The sequence below is a fragment of the Camelina sativa genome, chromosome 2, assembly GCF_000633955.1.
Source record: "Camelina sativa cultivar DH55 chromosome 2, Cs, whole genome shotgun sequence".
In the NCBI taxonomy this organism is placed as follows: Eukaryota; Viridiplantae; Streptophyta; class Magnoliopsida; order Brassicales; family Brassicaceae; genus Camelina; species Camelina sativa.
Window position 1 is genome coordinate 22,124,158 of NC_025686.1, and position 19,294 is coordinate 22,143,451.

At 32.4% G+C, this 19,294-nt stretch overlaps 1 protein-coding gene, 2 long non-coding RNA genes and 1 pseudogene across 4 annotated transcripts; 3 read left to right on the forward strand and 1 right to left on the reverse strand.

The window, feature by feature from the left end:
* On the forward strand, positions 3,361-5,188 carry LOC104732465 (annotated as a pseudogene).
* On the reverse strand, positions 6,037-7,233 carry LOC104732474. Its single transcript, XM_010452028.2, has one exon. The coding sequence runs from the start codon at positions 7,190-7,192 to the stop codon at positions 6,092-6,094; it is 1,101 nt and encodes a 366-aa protein (XP_010450330.1). The 5' UTR covers positions 7,193-7,233; the 3' UTR covers positions 6,037-6,091.
* On the forward strand, positions 14,081-15,892 carry LOC104732485. Of its 2 annotated transcripts, XR_758866.2 has the most exons (6): positions 14,081-14,420; positions 14,507-14,542; positions 14,652-14,680; positions 14,766-14,815; positions 14,948-15,026; positions 15,594-15,892. It is a non-coding gene; the product is annotated as an uncharacterized LOC104732485 (long non-coding RNA). The 2 variants fall into 2 exon arrangements; XR_758864.2 differs by having other exon boundaries at positions 14,084-14,542.
* On the forward strand, positions 17,333-18,413 carry LOC104732494. The gene is made up of 2 exons (XR_758868.2): positions 17,333-17,595; positions 18,055-18,413. It is a non-coding gene; the product is annotated as an uncharacterized LOC104732494 (long non-coding RNA).

The window sequence follows — 19,294 nt, forward strand, 5'->3', positions numbered from 1 at the left end:
TCTTCTTCTTCTTCTTCTTCTCTACTGTTCCTCTTCCGGCCGATGAGTTTAGATTCGATCTAAACTCAATCCGCCTGAAACGACGCAAACAAGCTTCTCCCAGAAGTCAACAACATTCTCTGCGCTGTGAAGAAACCTCTCCACCACTACCACTACCACTACCTCGTCGATCCAACGAGTCACGACGTGGTGTTGATCTCGGACGATTTATAATAACCGAATGAGTCGCCGGTCGAGTAACAATCGGCGATTGACATCTCTTCGCCGCGGAGGACGGTGACGACGATTGGTGGAAACCCGACGACGACGAAAAAGAGGAAGCGCCGTTTAAGGTATCGCGACGCTACATCTCGTGATGCGGTGCTTCCGATGGAAGCGGCGTTGAACGAAGCCAAAATTGCAGCTGTCATCTCCGACATTGAGAAATCAACATTGCGAATGTGAGCAATGAGGAGAGATTTGTATAGTGGATGATTTCTCCAACGGCGAAATTAGGGCTTGACATTAATTGAAACGTGAGTCAGTTTTGATGCAGGCATATAAATAGATTGCAACAAGAAAAAGCTTATTTTTTCCCCCCAAAATCTGTTTATGTTTTGATGTTTTTGTTATCTTTTGCTTTTGTTGTCCTTCAGGCCGGGCATGCACATATATAGATAGATTTTGGGGGGAAAAAATATCATCAAAGCCACTTTCCTTTTAACAAAATCATGTGTTGGAATCTTGGAGAATTGTTATCCATTATACATCAGCCAGTTATATATTGTTAGGTTAGTTTCGAGCTATATATTAGAGGTTTACGGAAGACTCGTCGTCTTTTGGGTCAATATATGGTAACAAAACTCATCATCATTAGAAGTAAAAGAGGGGTTTGTCATTTCACGATCATGCAGAAAGCCTCAGAAACAACTAGTTATGGGAAAAGGTATGCGCTCATTAATCATTACGCTAGCTAACTAAAAAAATAAATCTTTGTAATGTGTACTACACGGGTTGTTCGCATCGAACAATATGTGACTCACACTAAGAAATATTGATAACTGGATGGTCACTCCAAACCACATATAATTCGATAATTCTACCCATATATAGTAATTAATATCGCAATTGATACCTCATAAAGAAAACTAATTACAACAGTTCAAGAGACATTAGATTCTCAACCATCGTATTAAAATATTCCAAACAACCGCGTATCACTTCACGTGATCTTCATAAGACATCACAGTTGTGTCTTAAGTGGGGTTTAACCATCTCTTTAGTGGTATCGTTCATTACTTCATTTACACCTTAATAGTCGTCTCTCGAAAAAGTTAAGAAACGGACAAAAACGATAACCAAATTCATGTACTCCTTCAAATGATAAAAATTAATAATCCAACAATCTTCTTAAATTTTAAAACTTTATACCAGAATTAACTCTAAAGAAAAATATTTAAAATTTTATCAAAATCAAGATTGCCAACAAAGAAAAAGAAAAAAGTTTGGAGAAGAGCTAATAATAGAAACATGATACCTAAACCTATGATTATTAACAAACTGAAATAACCGAACCAAACCGAAATATTGGATGTTTTGTTTGGTTTTGGTTATAAGTACATAATCAATCGACAACATTACATTTTGATAATCTTCACCAAAAAAAAAAACATTAAAATTTTGATAATCGGTTATCGGTTATTTCAGTTTGGTTTACCTGAACCAATCGGTTAACCGAAACAGAACATAACCTTAATAATCTACAGTAAAACTTCTATAAATTAATACTCTATAAATTAATAAAAATTATAAATTAATAAATTTTGCTGAAATTCCTATGTAAAATATGGTCCCAACAATATCATAAATTAATAATTATGTAAGTTACAAATATATGCTGGTATAATAATGTATGTTTTGAAATTATGAATCTTCACCTAAAGCTCATATCTATAAAATAATGGTTATATTGTATTTTCAAACTATAATGATATAAAATACTCTATAACATATTATTAAAATAACTACTTTTTTAATGTTTTCAATGTCTAGATATGCATCATTTTCATTTTAATAGTTTTATTTAAGATACGGTAGTTAATATTATTATTCATCAATTTGAATTTATGTACATCAATTTATATATAATATTTATACTTTATTGTCAATTCCAAAAACATAAAATTTCTAACTTCCCAAAGTCTAAACTTGTTTTGCTAAAATGATCACAATTCACAATTTATAAAAATTTAAATAATTAAAAATATATCTATAAGTTAATAATTATTAATTTACATTATAAAATAATAAATATTAATTTGTAGATAAATTAATATCACTATAAATTAAGAAAATATTTTGGTCTTAAATTTATGGAGGTTTTACTGTAGCCGATTGACATCAGAGTCGAGTCTCAAGCCTAAGTCAAAAAAATAAAAAAAAATTAGTGCTTCTTTCTCTTCTCAGATGGGCAAATCGTTGAGCGGCCGCTTTATTATTTATTTTTTTCTCCAGCACCACAATTAGGTTTAGACTAGGTCTAGCTTACATATAGTAGTTAAGTTTGACATTTCTGACAATTTAAATTGTTTAGTTTGATGGCCCATTTGCTTAAAGATATACGTTATTGCATGAAGTTGTTACTTTTGATCAATTAAAAAATCGGTTACATTCGATTATAGGTGTATCTTTGCCACGACAAGAAAGAGAAGAGTGTATATGGGTAGATTGTGTCTATCAAACGATAGGATCATGCACTTCGGATACGCTCTCTAAACAATGCAAATGCAGAGTTTGTTGATTTTGGAAAGTCACAAAACTCTTTTTATTACGAATTGTTAACTTCTTTTTGAGATAATCTCAAACATTGAGAATTGGTCTATCTTTACATAAGAAGACGGATTTTGACACATTTTCTATAATCTTGTGAAAAGATGAAATATCTATCGACTATTGTAATTTTGGACCAAAGTGTATGCTTTTTGGTTGGGTTTGTTACCGCCTTTGCTAAACATGTTGTTTTTATAGCACCGGCCTCACTATAAATAATCTATTCTGTAAGAATCACTCTAATTATCCGATTGAGCAATAATATCTTGTTAAAGTAAATAAATATCTTAGGAGAATTGTCGTAGAGATGACAGATAAATGTTTTGCATGATTGGACTGAAAAAGATGGTGAGAAAAAACTAAAAAAAATGAGCATCGACCTTTTCTATATTGGACCACACCACAGTGTATGTGTCTCGGGACCTACTTCAAATCAAAATCGGACTACTCTCACGCGATTATTATTATTGACCCGACCTGACCTGACCCGAACCGACTCAACTCGACTGGGATAATTACATTTCTAGCCCCATGAGAAGAGAAGAAAAGGAAACGACAACACACCACCATAGTGGCCACCAACACCACTGCTCACTCTTTTTCTCCATCTCTCAAAGATCTCTTCCTCCGTCAAGGTCAGATTATCACATGCAAAGGTATTGTTTTATACTCGATCCTCCTCCTCATCATCTCTCTCTCTCTCTCTTCCTCCTTGATTTTAGTGTTTTCTATCCAGATACATGAATCTGATGTTTTGAAAACCCTGATTTTCTTTTTCTGATTTTGGATTTCGTAGCTGCTGTGGCTTACGAGCCAAACAAGCCTTTATTGTTGTTGAGATGGTTGTTTATGTTTTGCTGGGAATAGGGTTGTTTGAGAGTGTTGGTGAAGGAGTAACAGAGGTTCAACCTGGTGATCATGTTATCCCTTGTTATCAAGCTGAGTGTCGTGAATGCAAGTTCTGCAAATCTGGCAAGACTAACCTCTGTGGCAAGGTTCGATCTGCCACTGGTGTTGGGGTTATGATGAACGACCGCAAGTCCCGGTTCTCGGTTAATGGAAAACCCGTCTATCAATTCTCATGCTCCTTTGGATATAGTTTGCCTTCTTGGATGTGGTGTTCCCACTGGTAAGACTTTAGACCTATCTTCACCTTTCTCTATATCTCCTTATACTTTGTGGAACTTCATTAATCTTTCTTAGTCTAAGTTTTAGTATATTAATATAACATCAACTGATAACATTGATCCGCATAGTTCTTCACCATTCTCGCTATTCTTTCACGACAGGAACCTAACTCCCTGCTCGTTTCTTCTTTCTTTTCGAGTTTTTTTTTTGGCATTTGCTGATAGAAATGAGCATTATGGTCTCTAATAGTATATCATGTGTATGCGTCCTATTAGGTCTTGGAGCAGTTTTGAATACTGCAAAAGTAGAACCAGGGTCAAATGTTGCCATTTTTGGTCTTGGCACTGTTGGACTTGCCTCAAACTTTTTAATGCTGGGTGCAAAACCAGCTGGTGCTTCGAGGATCATTGGCATTGATATTGATAGCAAGAAGTATGAAACTGGTAATATCTTCTTGTCTTGTCAAAGTGATAACACTGGCTTTGGTTAGAATGTGATTTTGGAAATCTTGTGAGTTTTACGCATATAATTGACTTCTTGGTTGGAATTTCTGCAAACAAGTTTGGAGTTATCGCATTTGTGAACCCAAAGGAGCACGACAAGCCAATTCAGGAAGTGATTGTCAATCTCACTGATGGAGCTGTTTACTACAGCTTTGAGTGCATTGGGAATGTCTCTGTGATGAGAGCTGCATTGGAGTGCTGTCACAAGGTAAGTCATCCATGTACATTCATTCATAAGAAACTGTTTTTAAATTGTAGACTAGAGGATATTGTTAAGAGAGCTAAAGACAATGACTTTGCAGGTTTGGGGAACTTCGGTGATATTGGGTGTAGCAGCATCAGGACAAGAGATATATCAACTCGACCATTCCAGCTTGTGACTGGCCGTGTGTGGAAAGGAACAGCTTTTGGTGGTTTCAAGAGTCGAACCCAAGTGCCTTGGCTCGTAGAAAAGTATTTGAGAAGGGTAAGAAAAAAAAAAAACTTAAAACTTGAGTCAACAATTCTTGATATTCCCTTTCTCTTTCTCACACTTGATCGATCGAACGATGCAGGAGATAAAAGTGGATGAGTACATAACACACCACCTGAGCTTGGGAGAGATCAACAAGGCTTTTGATCTGAGCCTTCGATGTGTCCTCGATTTAAACATACTTTATCTTCATAACATCCAGAAAATCTATCCTCACATTTCCTTCTTCCTCTATTTTGAACACCATTAAACCTTCTGTTCTCATTTTCGCAACACCCTTGATGATCTCGGCGGTTCTCTTGTGCCACTTAACCAAGAAAATTTCACCAAGTGCTCTCTGGTGTAGCACGAATACATTTGTCCATCCCACCAAAATCCGAGACAATTTTCATTCGGTTTCATTTATAATTACAGTAAAAATATTATTTAAAATTTAAAACAACAGATAGTATTAGATGAAGTTTGGTTTTTCAAATTAGTAATTAACATTTTTTTTCTCAGTGTTTAATAAATAGCTTGTGAGTGTTAAATAATTTTTATATGAAGCTTATATGTTGTGTAATGGGCATAAAAATGTATTTTAGTACGAATGGTGAATGCCCTATCATTGCTCTTTTGTACCATGTCACACTAGTAGCAAAACTCTTTATACTCTGGGAAACTCCCTCTCCGCATTGGTTATTAAACTCTGCTTCCACTCACGTTGGTATTCAAACCAACCAAATTAACTCACGTTTAACAGACAACATTCTTTACCTCTAGCTCTCGACGCACATATCAAAACTCCTCCAGTAACTTCTTTCGACTTCTACGACATTCCATCTTCTCTGACTTGTTTCACCACAAACTCTTTGTCACCTATACTAATTAATAACATATACCAATACCATCCTTGAGATTCCTAATGCTCCTCCAAAGTCCAGATCGAACAACATCTCTGCCGTTCCCATGAAATGCATTATTAAACTCTGTTTTTCTAATAATTATTCTGTCGGTTTTTTGCTTATAAAACCACCACCACCAATAAGCACACAGACAGAAATAAATACTAGAACATCGACTCAAAAGGGATGTAACTTCTCCAAGAGGATATGCATATCATAGAATATATTAAAATAGATTTGATGTTTCAAGATTTAAAAAGAAAAGACAGACTTGACTGAAACTCATACTCAAATTTTCAAACTATATTTTCTATATTTTGAGGTGGAACATAGTGACCGGTCCAGGCTCCCCAATTAGCACAAATGCTGGTGGATTTGGCAAGATTGAAATATCCGGCTTCGCCACCATCCTGGAAATCAACATGGTTAGGGTAGAACATGCGGGGTCCGGAGCCAATAGAGATACAAAAAGGTTCAGACTTTGCGAGGATAATGCAGAGATCTCCGATGTCTTGAGTGTATACAGCATTTCCTTTGTCATCTAGCCTGAACACCATTAAAACTTTTGTTCTCAATTTCGACATACCTCTACACACGGCCTTCCTGTACAACTTAACCAAGAAAGTCTCACCGGTGGTTCTTGACTCCACCAAGTGTTCGCTTTTGTAGCACGAATCCATAAGCTCCCGCTTGGTCTTTGTCAGCTTGGGAAGGTTTTTGAACCGTAACCTCTGGAACTTGGGATTTTGCTTGTGTGTGTGGAGGAGATCCCATGATGCAATGATATGGCCTCCAGATCCGAGTATGCAAAACTTACCATGCCTCTCCGAAAACATGACACGGGAGGAGTGGAAGCAAGCGTTTGCGATTCTGATGTTGATCCACTCCGAGTTACTTTGAGCGGGTCTGCAAAAGCTTAGCTGAGGTCCCAAGAACTTGACAGCCACAACACAGTCCTCATCCTCGGGAGAAGATGAGGACATTGACACATTGGTGACGATCTGAGTTTGGCAATGAGGCAGAGTTACAAGAGGAGGCAGTGGAATGTGTTTTGGTTCTGTATACGATGCATGTGGGTTTAGATCGTCTTGGAGACGCAGTATTCCATCTTCCTTCAATGTAGCTATCCAGCCATGGGATGACCCGATCGTTACCATTGGATTCTTCACCAACTCCATTGGCACCTTCTTTTCCAAAAAAGTGCAACTAGTTTCATTAGCATTGGCAATGACGAGTTTTCCTAGATCCGCTCTGTCTACACAAGGAATAGCGTCGGTGATATTACAAGCAGGGGTTTGCAGCGACGTTGGTGAGAAGCCACTGGAGGATCTCACCAGTACAGGTCTTTTCCTCCGGAAGCATAGTAGCTTTGAGGGCTGGTTGAGAAGGAGAAACATGATTAAGAATATAAGTTGTTCTTACCGAGAGAAAGGCTGCGAGAGAAAATAAAAAATAAAAACCTAGTTTGGTGTCTTGGTGAGATGTTCACATAAAACAGAGGAACTGGCTTGCCCACCAAGTTTTCTCATTTCCAATGTAATTATGGTGTAGTTTTATTTTATTTTGTACACCTTTTATTAATTATACATTGTCTTTTTATTTCTTTACTAGGTTATTAATCTGCGCTACGCGCGGATATGCATGTATGGATTATCTTGACTTCTTGAGAATGTTTTAAACTTAAAAATCATTTAAATATACAACGACAGATGGTATGCAACAGTATAATAACGTATTGATTTTTTTTAACACAAATGTTTATTTATTTATATTAAGCATCATTTATGTTATATAAATGGGTGTTTGGTGATATATGATAACATACATCTAATAAATAACAAAAAAAAAAAAAAAGCAATTTTTTCATACTATAATTTTTGCGATTTTTGAGTAATAACTATTTTTTAATATCTGCTTTCAAACATGCCCTCTCCTAATTTGTTTCTTTCAAAAATGCTCTAAAAGTCAGAGACCTAAAAAAAATGTGTGTTATAAAAGCATACGAAATTACAATATAAAACTTTATAATTATTTTATAAATCTCACACATAAATTATCTTATCATATCTCTACCATTTGTTTATGTTCTTTGGTTTTCAAGTTATTTTTCAATTACTGGATTGATAGTATTGTTTTTCTCTTAAATGATATTTTATTTTTATCTCTAGGATAGTAGGATGCCACAAGGTATGTACATATATGCTTGTTATAAGTGTCTGTTATCGAAGAATTTTCTAATGCTAAGGATTCTGCCAGCGCACGTGAAGCATCAAGATCCCTTTGCAATGAAATTTTTTCTTGAGTTAAATCCTCAATATGCTACTAATGAAAAACGAAACCGTGTGGCTCAGAAATTTTACAGGCAATGCAATGGAAAGAGTGAAAGCAATGAAAGCTAACATCCTCCTAAAGTCCTAATCAAAGTAAGAAGATTATTATAATCAAGGACCAATGCAAGACAAAGTAAGAAGCTTACTATTAACCAAAAAGGTTTCAGCTCAACGCGAGATTGTTTGCCCAACCCACAATACAACTTGTCATTGTTCATTCCATATATACAAAGCCTCTATAACAACCCTCGAATAAAACACAAACTAACAATTCAATTTGCAATTCCACCGTTGATTATGGAGCTTATATTAGCATGAGTCTCTCCACAAATTTTCATGCTCAATCGAACATCCTTATAACCTCATAAAGATGCCCTCAATAACCCATCTTGAAACTGTTCATGTTCCATACTTAGCAGTTTAATGCCTATTGAGGTTCTTGGCTTGTTGGATATCATGCCGGTATATCTACATTTCCCAAAAGACATCATATCTATGCTAACCCCTAAATTTGGCTACTAAACTCAGCCTTTATCTCCATCATCCTTTCACTTTCTTTCTCTTCTTCCTCTTTCCCTTCTCAGATCTAACCTGTCTTGGCTCCACCACCACCATCAAAACTTGCCACAACCAAAACATGAGTCACATACCCGCTAATGGTTTTCACCACCTCTGCCGCATCTCTCTGTCTCGTCTCCATCACGATTTACTCTTTTCTTCACATAATCTCAACCAAGGAGCATAATAGTCCTCGCTCTCTGCTCACGTCTCTCTACTTATCCATGTCATTTGTTTCTTTTTTTTTTCATTCGATGGAGTCTGATGGAGAACAAACTCAAAATAACGGCAACGACGGCAACAACGCAACATACAACAACGGTTCAAAATCCCATATGTCACGATGGATAAAATTTCGATGACTCTGTCTCTGCCACAACTAGTCTCAAGTTACAAAGACTTACGGTTGCACATAACAATAGTTTATACAGAAGCACATAACAACTCTTATTTATTAAATAATCATCACAACTATCAATATGCACCTTTCACATATTGACTACAAATCAAGTAATTAAGGAGAAGATTACACTATTGTTCCATGACCTTTAAAATACACAAAACCTAATTGTAATCTTAGAACCTTGAATCATAATACCAAAATAGTAGACTGTAGTCGTATTATATAGAGATTACATGTTAATCACATGAACTAACCAACAAAAATTAAAAGGAAAAAGCCACCCATTAAATAATAAAAACAAACATGTTACAGTGTAGAAGAGATCACCTGAAGGATGAATCCTAGCTTTTTTTCTCAAGATCACGTGGAACGTAAAAGTAAAAACATATATGTAAACCATGCATATATTTGTTTCTTTCTCTCTTGTTCGTTTTAGAAGCTAGCTAATATGATCACATATGAAAACATATAACCAATCATGAGAACTGAGAAGAGATGAGAGCATACCTTAGAAAATTATCCTAAAACATTGGATCCAATTTTCTGGCGAACAACTAAACCATTAGAACAAATATAGCGAACATAAAATCAAACATTAAAGTTAAAAATTCACCGGTTGAAGCGGCATCTAAATTTCCATGTATCAATTCACGACGTTGATTCCATACAACCTACGATTAAATACTATGGATTAGTATGTATATTTTTAAAAAATTAGCACAATTCAAATAAGAAAAAATAGGTAGCCATGATCTGATAATGAATATAATGTAAAGTATTTATAAGAAACTAAGATACGTTCATAATTTAGGGTTTTACTTTTTTACGATTTCTAGAAACACAAAATGAAGAAAATTTCTATTTTTTAAAAAATTGACTCGCTATTATGTCAACTAATATTTGCAAAGTTACATTTATTTGTAATATTTTATTCTATAGATTTTATTTCTATAGATTAAACTTTTTCTTTGAAAAAATAATCTTAATAATATAGAAATTTTTGTATTTTTAAAAGGTTGCTCCTACTTTTATTTAGTATAGATTTATGTAGATAAGAAAATGAAAGAGATTGCCTTGAAAAAAACTCTGTAAATATAAATTTCATATCAAATTTTGTATAGTTTAATATTTTTTCTGTAATACAAAATTGGAAATTCTGATTATAATTTGTAGAGTAACTGAAAATTTCTTTTGCAAAATTTCTCATTGCATCTTTTCTTTTCTCCATCCTCATGGAGCCAAGATCCGACCAAAAAATTTCAATTACCTAACAAATTTTTTGATTTCGACATCCAACCAAGATCCGAAACAATCTTCATTCGATTTCATTTCAGTTACGGTAAAACCCCCTCCACTAATCTATCTATATATACATTTTTTAAGTACATTTTAGGTTCTACCCTTTTATTTGTACTTATTTACAAAGTTAATCCCTAAAAATTTTCCAAAAATAGTATTACTTCAGATTTTGTTTTCTAAATATTTTACATTCCACTTCAACTAAAAAAATGACAGCAAAATCAATATGAAAACAGAAACTATGATATATTTAACCACACATTTTCTATTGTGTTCTGAATATATTCTATCTTTTAATCCTTTGCAAACAAAGAAAACAACAATTTGATTTCCAATTTGTTTTCCAAAACCTGTTAGCTTTGATTCTAACGTAAAAAAAAACTTCAATTCACGTTTATTTAAATATTATAATAAATCTATATAAATTTGATAAAAGTTTAAAATATTACGAATATGTAAAATTAAAAAGTTTAAAATACTATACAATACGGTTATATTGTAAATGAGTTATAAAAAAGAACATGTTAGAATTAATAAAATATTATTAAATTTATGCTAACACGGGCTAAATCCTTATTTTATTATTTGTCAACACTATTAATATTAGAATATTTGACATATAAATTAAGTTTATTTAACTAAGATTGTGTAGTATAATTAAATCATTAAGAAAAATATGACTTATATGTATTTAAATCCCTTATTTTTTGTTATAATAATTAAAAATCAAAATAGAATCTCAAACACTAAACAAAACAAACTAATTATAACAAACAAATGGTCATGAAGTATATTACGGGTTTAAAAAGTAATATAAACATTTAACCGCACAAACGGCAGGAAATTTAGTTATTCTTCTATTTGCAAAATATCTAATATTTAAATAACAAATACAATATAAAATATAAATAATAATAAAAATTATATGCACGCGGTGTACTGCGGGTTTAAATCTAGTAGATATACATTTTTAAAGTACATTTTGGGTTCTACCCTTTTATTAGTACTTATTTAAAAAGTTATTTACAAAGTTAATCCCTAAAAATTTTCTAATAATAGCATTACTTCAGATTTTGTTTCCTAAATATTTTACATTTCTTTCCAACTAAAAAAATTACAACAAAATCAATATGCAAACAGAAACTATAATATATTTAACTACACTTCTATTGTATTTTGAAGATGTTCAATCTCTGAACCATTTGCAAACAAAGAAAACAACAATTTGATTCCCATTTTATTTTCTAATAACTGTGAGCTTTGAATCTTAACGTAAGAAGAACTTCAATTCACATTTATTTTAATATTATAATTAATATATAGATAAACTTAATAAAATTTTAAAATATTACGAATATGTAAAATTAAAATATTTTAAAATACTATATAATATGGTTATATAGTAGATGAGTTATAAAGAGGACATGTTAGAATTAAAAAAATATCATTAAATTTGTGCTAACACAGCTTCAATCCTCATTTTATTATTTTTAACACTATTAATATTAGAATATTTGACATATAAAATCAAGTTGATTTAACTAAGATTGTGTAAAATAATTAAATCATTAGAAACAATGTGAGTTAATCATAGCGTATAAATGACTTATTATATATTTAGATCCCTTATTTTTTTGTTATAATAATTAAAAATCAAAATAAAATCTCAAACACTAAACAAAACAAACTAAAAAATAACAAACAAATATCATGAAGTATACTGCGGATTAAAAAATTAATATAAACATTGCTTAGAAGCTGTAATCTACTTCAGAAACATATCCTATCTTGTTCCCTACCCACCTAGACATATCATTGGTTAAGCAAAGAGTTGGGATACCTTGAATTTGTACCCAGAATGGTATGATCTTCATGTTAGCCTCGCTTATGTTAGGATACCATCGATGGGTGGTTACCATCTAGTCACCGAAAGACCAAGGGCCCCTACGAAGCACCAAATTCAGAGAGTCTTCGGACTGGAATCCAAACTGTGCTCTCCCACCCTCTAGAATTCGTCCAGACTCGTGGCATCTGCCGTATTAGTGCTCGCAGATTTTGCTTCCGTGGATTGACTGGTGTAACCACCAAAGTATGGCGATTGACGGAGATCGCTCGGAAAAGAAACTCCGGTGGAAGCGAGATTGGGGCATCGTCTATGCCCAAAGTAAGATCTTGAACGGATTTGCGGATGTTATCACTCATTTTTGCAGGGTGACTGAAAAAATCAAGGAGAATCGGGAGAATGATTGTGAAAAAGCGAGGGAATTGTGTGGATTTATAGTTGATCCATGGCGGTTTCCTGTGACGGTTATCTCCCGTAAAAGTTGGGAGAGACAAACTGTCAATTTTAATTGACAGAAAATAACCGCCGCCATGAATACCCAGTGGAAAATTGAAGATTTTTGTGGACGGAAACAAACTCCTGATCTGAGAATGGATCGGAGACAAGAATTTGGAAGAAAAAAGGCGTTCGTCGGAGGAATCGCCCAGAGAGAAAAAAACGCATTTTATCCATCTATGCATGTTAACCATCCACATAATAGTGAACAACATCAATGAATTTGAAATTTATAAAGAATGTAAGGCAAGAAGTCAAAAATTTGGCCTAATTTAAGGTTTAGGATTTATTGGTTGGGGTAGGTCAATTTCATGTTTTCTAGTAAAAGATCTTCAGATTTGGCTAAAACATCAATGAAATTAAATTTATGATCATGATTTATGATCTAAGGTTAAGGTCTAAAGTTTAGGATTTAGGCTTTAGGGTTTAGGATTTAAGATTTAGGGTTTAGAGTTTAGGGTTTAGAGTTTAGGGTTTAGGGTTCAGGGTTCAGGGTTTAGAGTTTTAGGGTTTAGGGTTTGAGGTTTAGTATAGGATATAATGAACGGCTTCATGCTTAGATTTTTAGGGGATATGATGAGGTTAAAAAATTTTGATAGTTAACAATGACTATTTCACCAAAACACAAGTAGTTTTTTGTGGACATGTATAACTCATCCATGTGGACTTGATTTTATGGACATGAAAGATTAAAATCGATTGATAGTTAACCATGACTACTTTACCAAACCACAAGTTGTTTGATTAATTAGGTATTCATATTGTTTTTTATCTGGTTATCCAAAATAAGTATTCATCTATGCATGGTTATGTTAACCATCCACATAATTGCGAACAATATCAATAAATTTAGAAATTTAGAAAGAATTTAATGTAAGTAGTCAAAAATCCAGCCTAATTTAAGGTTCAGGGTTTACAGGTTGGGGTGGGTCAATTTTATGTTTTCTAGTAAAAGATCTTTAGATTTGGCTACATTTGTTAAAATTGCTATGAAATTAAATTTATGATTATGGTTTATGATCTAAAGTTAAGGTCTAAAGTTTATGATTTTAACTCTAGGGTTTAGGATTTAAGATTTAAGGGTTTAGGGTTTAGGGTTTAGGGTTTAGAGGTTTAGGGTTTAGGGTTTGAGGTTTAGTACACTACATGAAATAAGGCTATTAATAGCAGTATAAAATAGCGTTTTTAATGTTTATGCTATAGTTGAATTTTGAGAAAATTTACATAGCGTTTACGGAAAAACAAACGCTATGGTAGAATAGGGGCGAAAACATTTTATAGTGGCGCTTAGTTTTAGGTTTTATGATAGCAAATATGATAGTAAAACATTATCGTAGGAATAAACGGGAAAATGAAAAGTTTAATTTGCTCCAAAAAAATTTGACCAAGGAAAAAAATAAAAATTTATGAGGTCGAAAACAAGGAAGCACTTTGGGTTTCTTTTTCCCATTTGACAACTCTGTCTCTTTCAATTTTTTCTTTCCTACAACTCTCGATCATCTCAGTTTCGATCTCTCAATCACAGTCCCGTTCCTCTTACTTTCAATCTCTATCTCTGTCGATCTCCGTATCGTGCCCTCTCAGTCTCAGTCTTGTTTTCGATCTCTTTCTTGATATTCCACTCGCAATCTCGTTCCTCTTAATCGTCGCCATCTACATCGGTAAATCGAATGGTGTAATCGAATTTGACATTGAAGGTGAAATTGTGTTTGGCTTTGGTTATTTGCAAAGATTTAAGCTTTCAATCGATTACTTTTTTTTTTTTTTCTTTTCTTTTTTGCAGTAAGAGCTCGATGAGACTTCAGTCAAAACTTAAAAGGTATTCGTGTTTAATCTGAGATTTCGATTTTGAGGTTTTCGTAAATAGGCGATATATTCAGTGTAATCGGTTTCTAATTGATATGTATTTGACTGTTCTTGTCTTGCAGTTTGATTTGGCACTTCGAATAACTAATAGGTATGTGCGATTTTGATTTTTTAAAGTTTGGTCAATAATCAATTAGAGATTTCGGTTTTAAGGGTTTGTCGATTTCTTTTTGCAGTTAGTCTTCAAATCTTCAAGATTAATGCTGCTGGCGCTTGTTTTTACTTTGTAAGCTGTTATTTTCTTACTGTTTGTTTGTTTGTTTGTTTACATTCTTTCTCGTGTTTGTTGTTTCTGAGTTGACTGTCATTGTTATTTGAGTGTCAGATCCTTAAACTCTTTATCACAAATTGTATACAGTTTACTCGTTGCTGGAGCTGTGGTTGTTTTGTTGTGATGTGGACAGGGCATGGGTTTGAGAGAGCTTGTGTCATTTAAGGTATCTCTAATCTTCTATGGTTGCAGGATTAGAGATCTAATTTTGTTTTGAGTTTCGGACTTGATTCTTTCTTATCACTTATCAGACTTGCCATTGTAAGAACGCTTGTTGATTAGAAGTGATGACATGTCTTTTAGATTCTCCGTGGAGTTGTAAGATGAGAAATTTCATGAGTAGAATCTCTATTAAAAAGTGACTTGTATCTTTTTGCTCATGTTTCAACTAAGATCATAAGTCACTTGCGTATGAATCGTCTCTGTTCACCAAAGCAAGGACATGTATAGAGTATAGATGCCAATGTGTCTTCTCTAATTCAACCGGAGAGCTTATTCAAAGCTGTAACTCGTTTCGTATAGTCAAAATCGCAATTGTTATTGCATAGCTTATCTGATTATCCATGGCTGTAAGCAGTTTGCAGCATTTTTCCTTTTCTTTGTTTGGTTGGCTATACATAAGTGCTGATTTTGCTGCTTGAGATTATAGTTGCTAAATCTGATGAAGTAAGATTCATTGAAAGGCCAAGCATAACTGTTACTTTTGGATTTATGTTTTTGCTTTTCTTTGCAGGAGAGATGTGAGAATACGATGGACTATGTAAAAAGGCTTAGGCTTTGCATTAGATGGTTTCAAGAACTCGAGTTAGATTACGTGTTTGAGCAAGAGAGGGAGGTTCATGACGAAGTGAATCTAACGAGAGAAAAAAACAATTGAAGCCAGGTCTAGGTAGAAGTTTCCAAGATTGGTAGTACGAGTGTGTGGAGACCAAATTTAGAAATCAAATATACTTTGGTCTATGTCAGAAAATGAGTTTATGTTTCTGTAATGATTTTCTATGGTTTTAATATCATAAGGTATTCCCTCTTTCACTCTGTCATTGCTATAAACAAATAATCAAAACAACAAATATATGATTTAAAAAACTACAAATATATATATACATATATACTAAAAATACTCAATACATAATTATAACTACAAATAAAACATTAATTTTTATATAAAAAATTCTCATACACTCATTTGTTAATTATACCTAATCAATTAATATCCTCAAACGTTTAAATTCATTTGTTAATTTTACATAATTAAATAATCAAATATATTAAAGTTTTTATTTTTATTTTTCATTTTTTCTTAATTTATAAATACTAAAAATATGTTTTAAGATTGAACTCTATACCCTAAAACCATTTAGGGTTTAATCTTTCAACATATTTTACTATTTATCAATTAAGATAACAAAATGCAAAAAAAAAAAATATATCATACATATTTTACTATTTATCAATTAAGATAACAAAATGCAAAAAAAAAAAATATATCATACATATTTTACTATTTATCAATTAAGATAACAAAATGCAAAAAAAAAAAATATATCATACATATTTTACTATTTATCAATTAAGATAACAAAATGCAAAAAAAAAAAATATATCATACATATTTTACTATTTATCAATTAAGAATAAAACTTTTCTAATTCTATTAACAATAAAATTATAATAGTATTTTATGGATTTATGAATATGTAATATAAGATCTATAAATTCACGCTAGTTTTTAATGTTTTTCGAAAAACAAATTATGTTTTTTGAAAAACAAATTATGTTTTATTTACATTTTATTGTTTTCATTGAAAATAGTGAAATGTGTTTTAAAATTGAATCCTAATTCCTATACCCTAAAGGGTTTAGGGTATAGAATTTAGGGTTTGGACTTTAGACTTTAGAGTTCAATCTTGAAATATATTTCATTTTTTATAAATTAGTAACATCAAATGTAAAAGAAAAATTGTAATAATAATAGCATACAATAGGAATATATAATATTACAAATTTATAATATACAAATTAATTATTAAAATTGGTTAGTTGTAAGTATTCTTTCATCAATAGTTTACATTATGCTTTATGATTTTGATTGTAAGAAATTTTAACTTACAAATTAAATCTTTGTTAAAAAAATATTATGATCACAATCTTATTATTGTAACACATTTTTCCATTTGTTAATAGTATTTTTAAACATTTTAAATTAAGAAAAAATGATTAAAATGTGATAAGAAATATACAAAAAACGAGAGCTAATGGAAATAGATCACTCAGATAGCTGACGTGGCGTAATCCAGAACCGTAGGATGCGAGTGAATCCAAGGAATACAAATTCTCAACCTCTCTTTATTGTTTTATTGGCTAAGCCAGTAAAATTAGGATCACCTTGCTTGTAATAGGAACCGTCGATTAAAATAAATCTAACGTACGCAAATTTAACCTTTTAATTCTTTTTCTTTTCTTCACTTCTTCCCTTTGTTTCTTTCATACTCCTCTAGTCATCTCTTTCACACTACAACAGAACCAAAAACCAAACGAGCAAAAACTTTTGACTTTTGAATCAAGATTTGCTTATATCTCGATGGACTTCGACCAACCCACACCGCAGCCATCTTCTTGAAATGGATCCGACAACCGTTGACCGGAGCAACTCAGACTCATTGGAAACATCAACGGGAAACCATTCAAGCTACGGAGACTTTTCACCTTCTTTCTTTGTTTCCATAAATCTGATGGTTTGTTTACTCTTTGCTTAACAAACTTGTGTCTATATTTAAGTAAATCTTACTTCTTCGCTTCTATGGCCGTAGAGCTAATCAATATGCTCTTTTAGGGTAATCCATTTGCTTTCATATTTTAGGGGTTTAATGTTCTTAGTGTTTTGATGTGTAGAGCAAGTTAATGGATGAATGCAATTGATGAGATTTAGGAAATTTTTGTTACGGATTTGGTAATTGTGTTTTTTGTTGGTTTGTTGTTTCAGTGATTAGAGCTGTTGATTATAGAAAAGTTTAGGCCTTTGAATTCGGTTTAAGATTATTCATTATACGTTTATCTGTTTCTTGATTCGAATTCCCACCCCTTTCCTAAAAAGAGTTTCTTTGCGCTAAGATCTGTTTATCTGATTTGAGAATTTTCTGGTTTTTGTTCGGCAAAAACTATTGAGTTCTGGTTCTGACTATTATCTCTTCCAGGACGCAGCACAAGAGCCTTGTGAAGAGAAGGAGATGTGCAACCAAGAAGGCTAGTGAAATACTGGAACGGAGGTGACCACAAAAGTTGAGAAACGACTCAACGAGCTATTCAAGATGTTTCGATTAAGAAGAAAAACCTGTAGATGTGTTTTTTGTCTTAGTTTTTTTGTAACAAAATTATACAATAAAACAAAAATCATAATGTGTTTTTATGATAAGAACCCACAAAACAATTGAAGACAAATAATCCCAATAGGATTAGTGTAAAATGTATATATAAAAAATTATGTACTATCTTTGTAAAATTACTTATTGTAAAATAACTGTTAATAATATCAATAAATATTGTTATTTTTTAATTAGCAAACAATCAAATTAAAAATACATACAGCTTGTATAGATACAGTATAAATATAGTAAGTAGTATGTATAAATACAATTTTATATAAATACAAAACTGTATATGTATTATAAAAATGCTATAATTCAATATATTAACAGTAAATAATAAGCGCTATTGTCTATTTAAATATTGCATATAAAATAACGCTATGTTATCAAATATGTCGATAGCAGTTACGAAAACCGCTATGTAAAGTGTCAGACCTATTATAACGGGAGCAGACATAGCGGTTTCTACATCGCTGTTGTACCGTTAGATAGCGGTTTTCAGATGCTAAGAAAACCTTTATTTCCTGTAGTGGTATAGGATATAATGAACGGCTTCATGCTTAGATTTTTAGGGGATATGATGAGGTTAAAATTGTTTGATAGTTAACAATGACTACTTCACCAAAACACAAGTAATTTTTTGTGGACGTGTATAACTCATCCATGTGGACTTGATTTTATGGACATGAAAGGTTAAAATCGATTGATAGTTAACCATGACTACTTTACCAAACCACAAGTTGTTTGATTAATTAGGTATTCATATTGTTTTTGTCTGGTCATCCAAAATAAGTATTCATCTATGCATGGTTATGTTAACCATCTACATAATTGCGAACAATATCAATAAATTTGAAAATTTAGAAAGAATGTAATGTAAGTAGTCAAAAATTTGGCCTAATTTAAGGTTCAGGGTTTATAGGTTGGGGTGGATCAATTTCATGTTTTCTAGTAAAAGATCTTCATATTTGGCTACATTTGTTAAAATTGCTATGAAAATAAATTTATGATTATTATTATGGTCTAAGGTTAAGGTTTATAGTTTAGAATTTAGGCTTTAGGGTTTAGG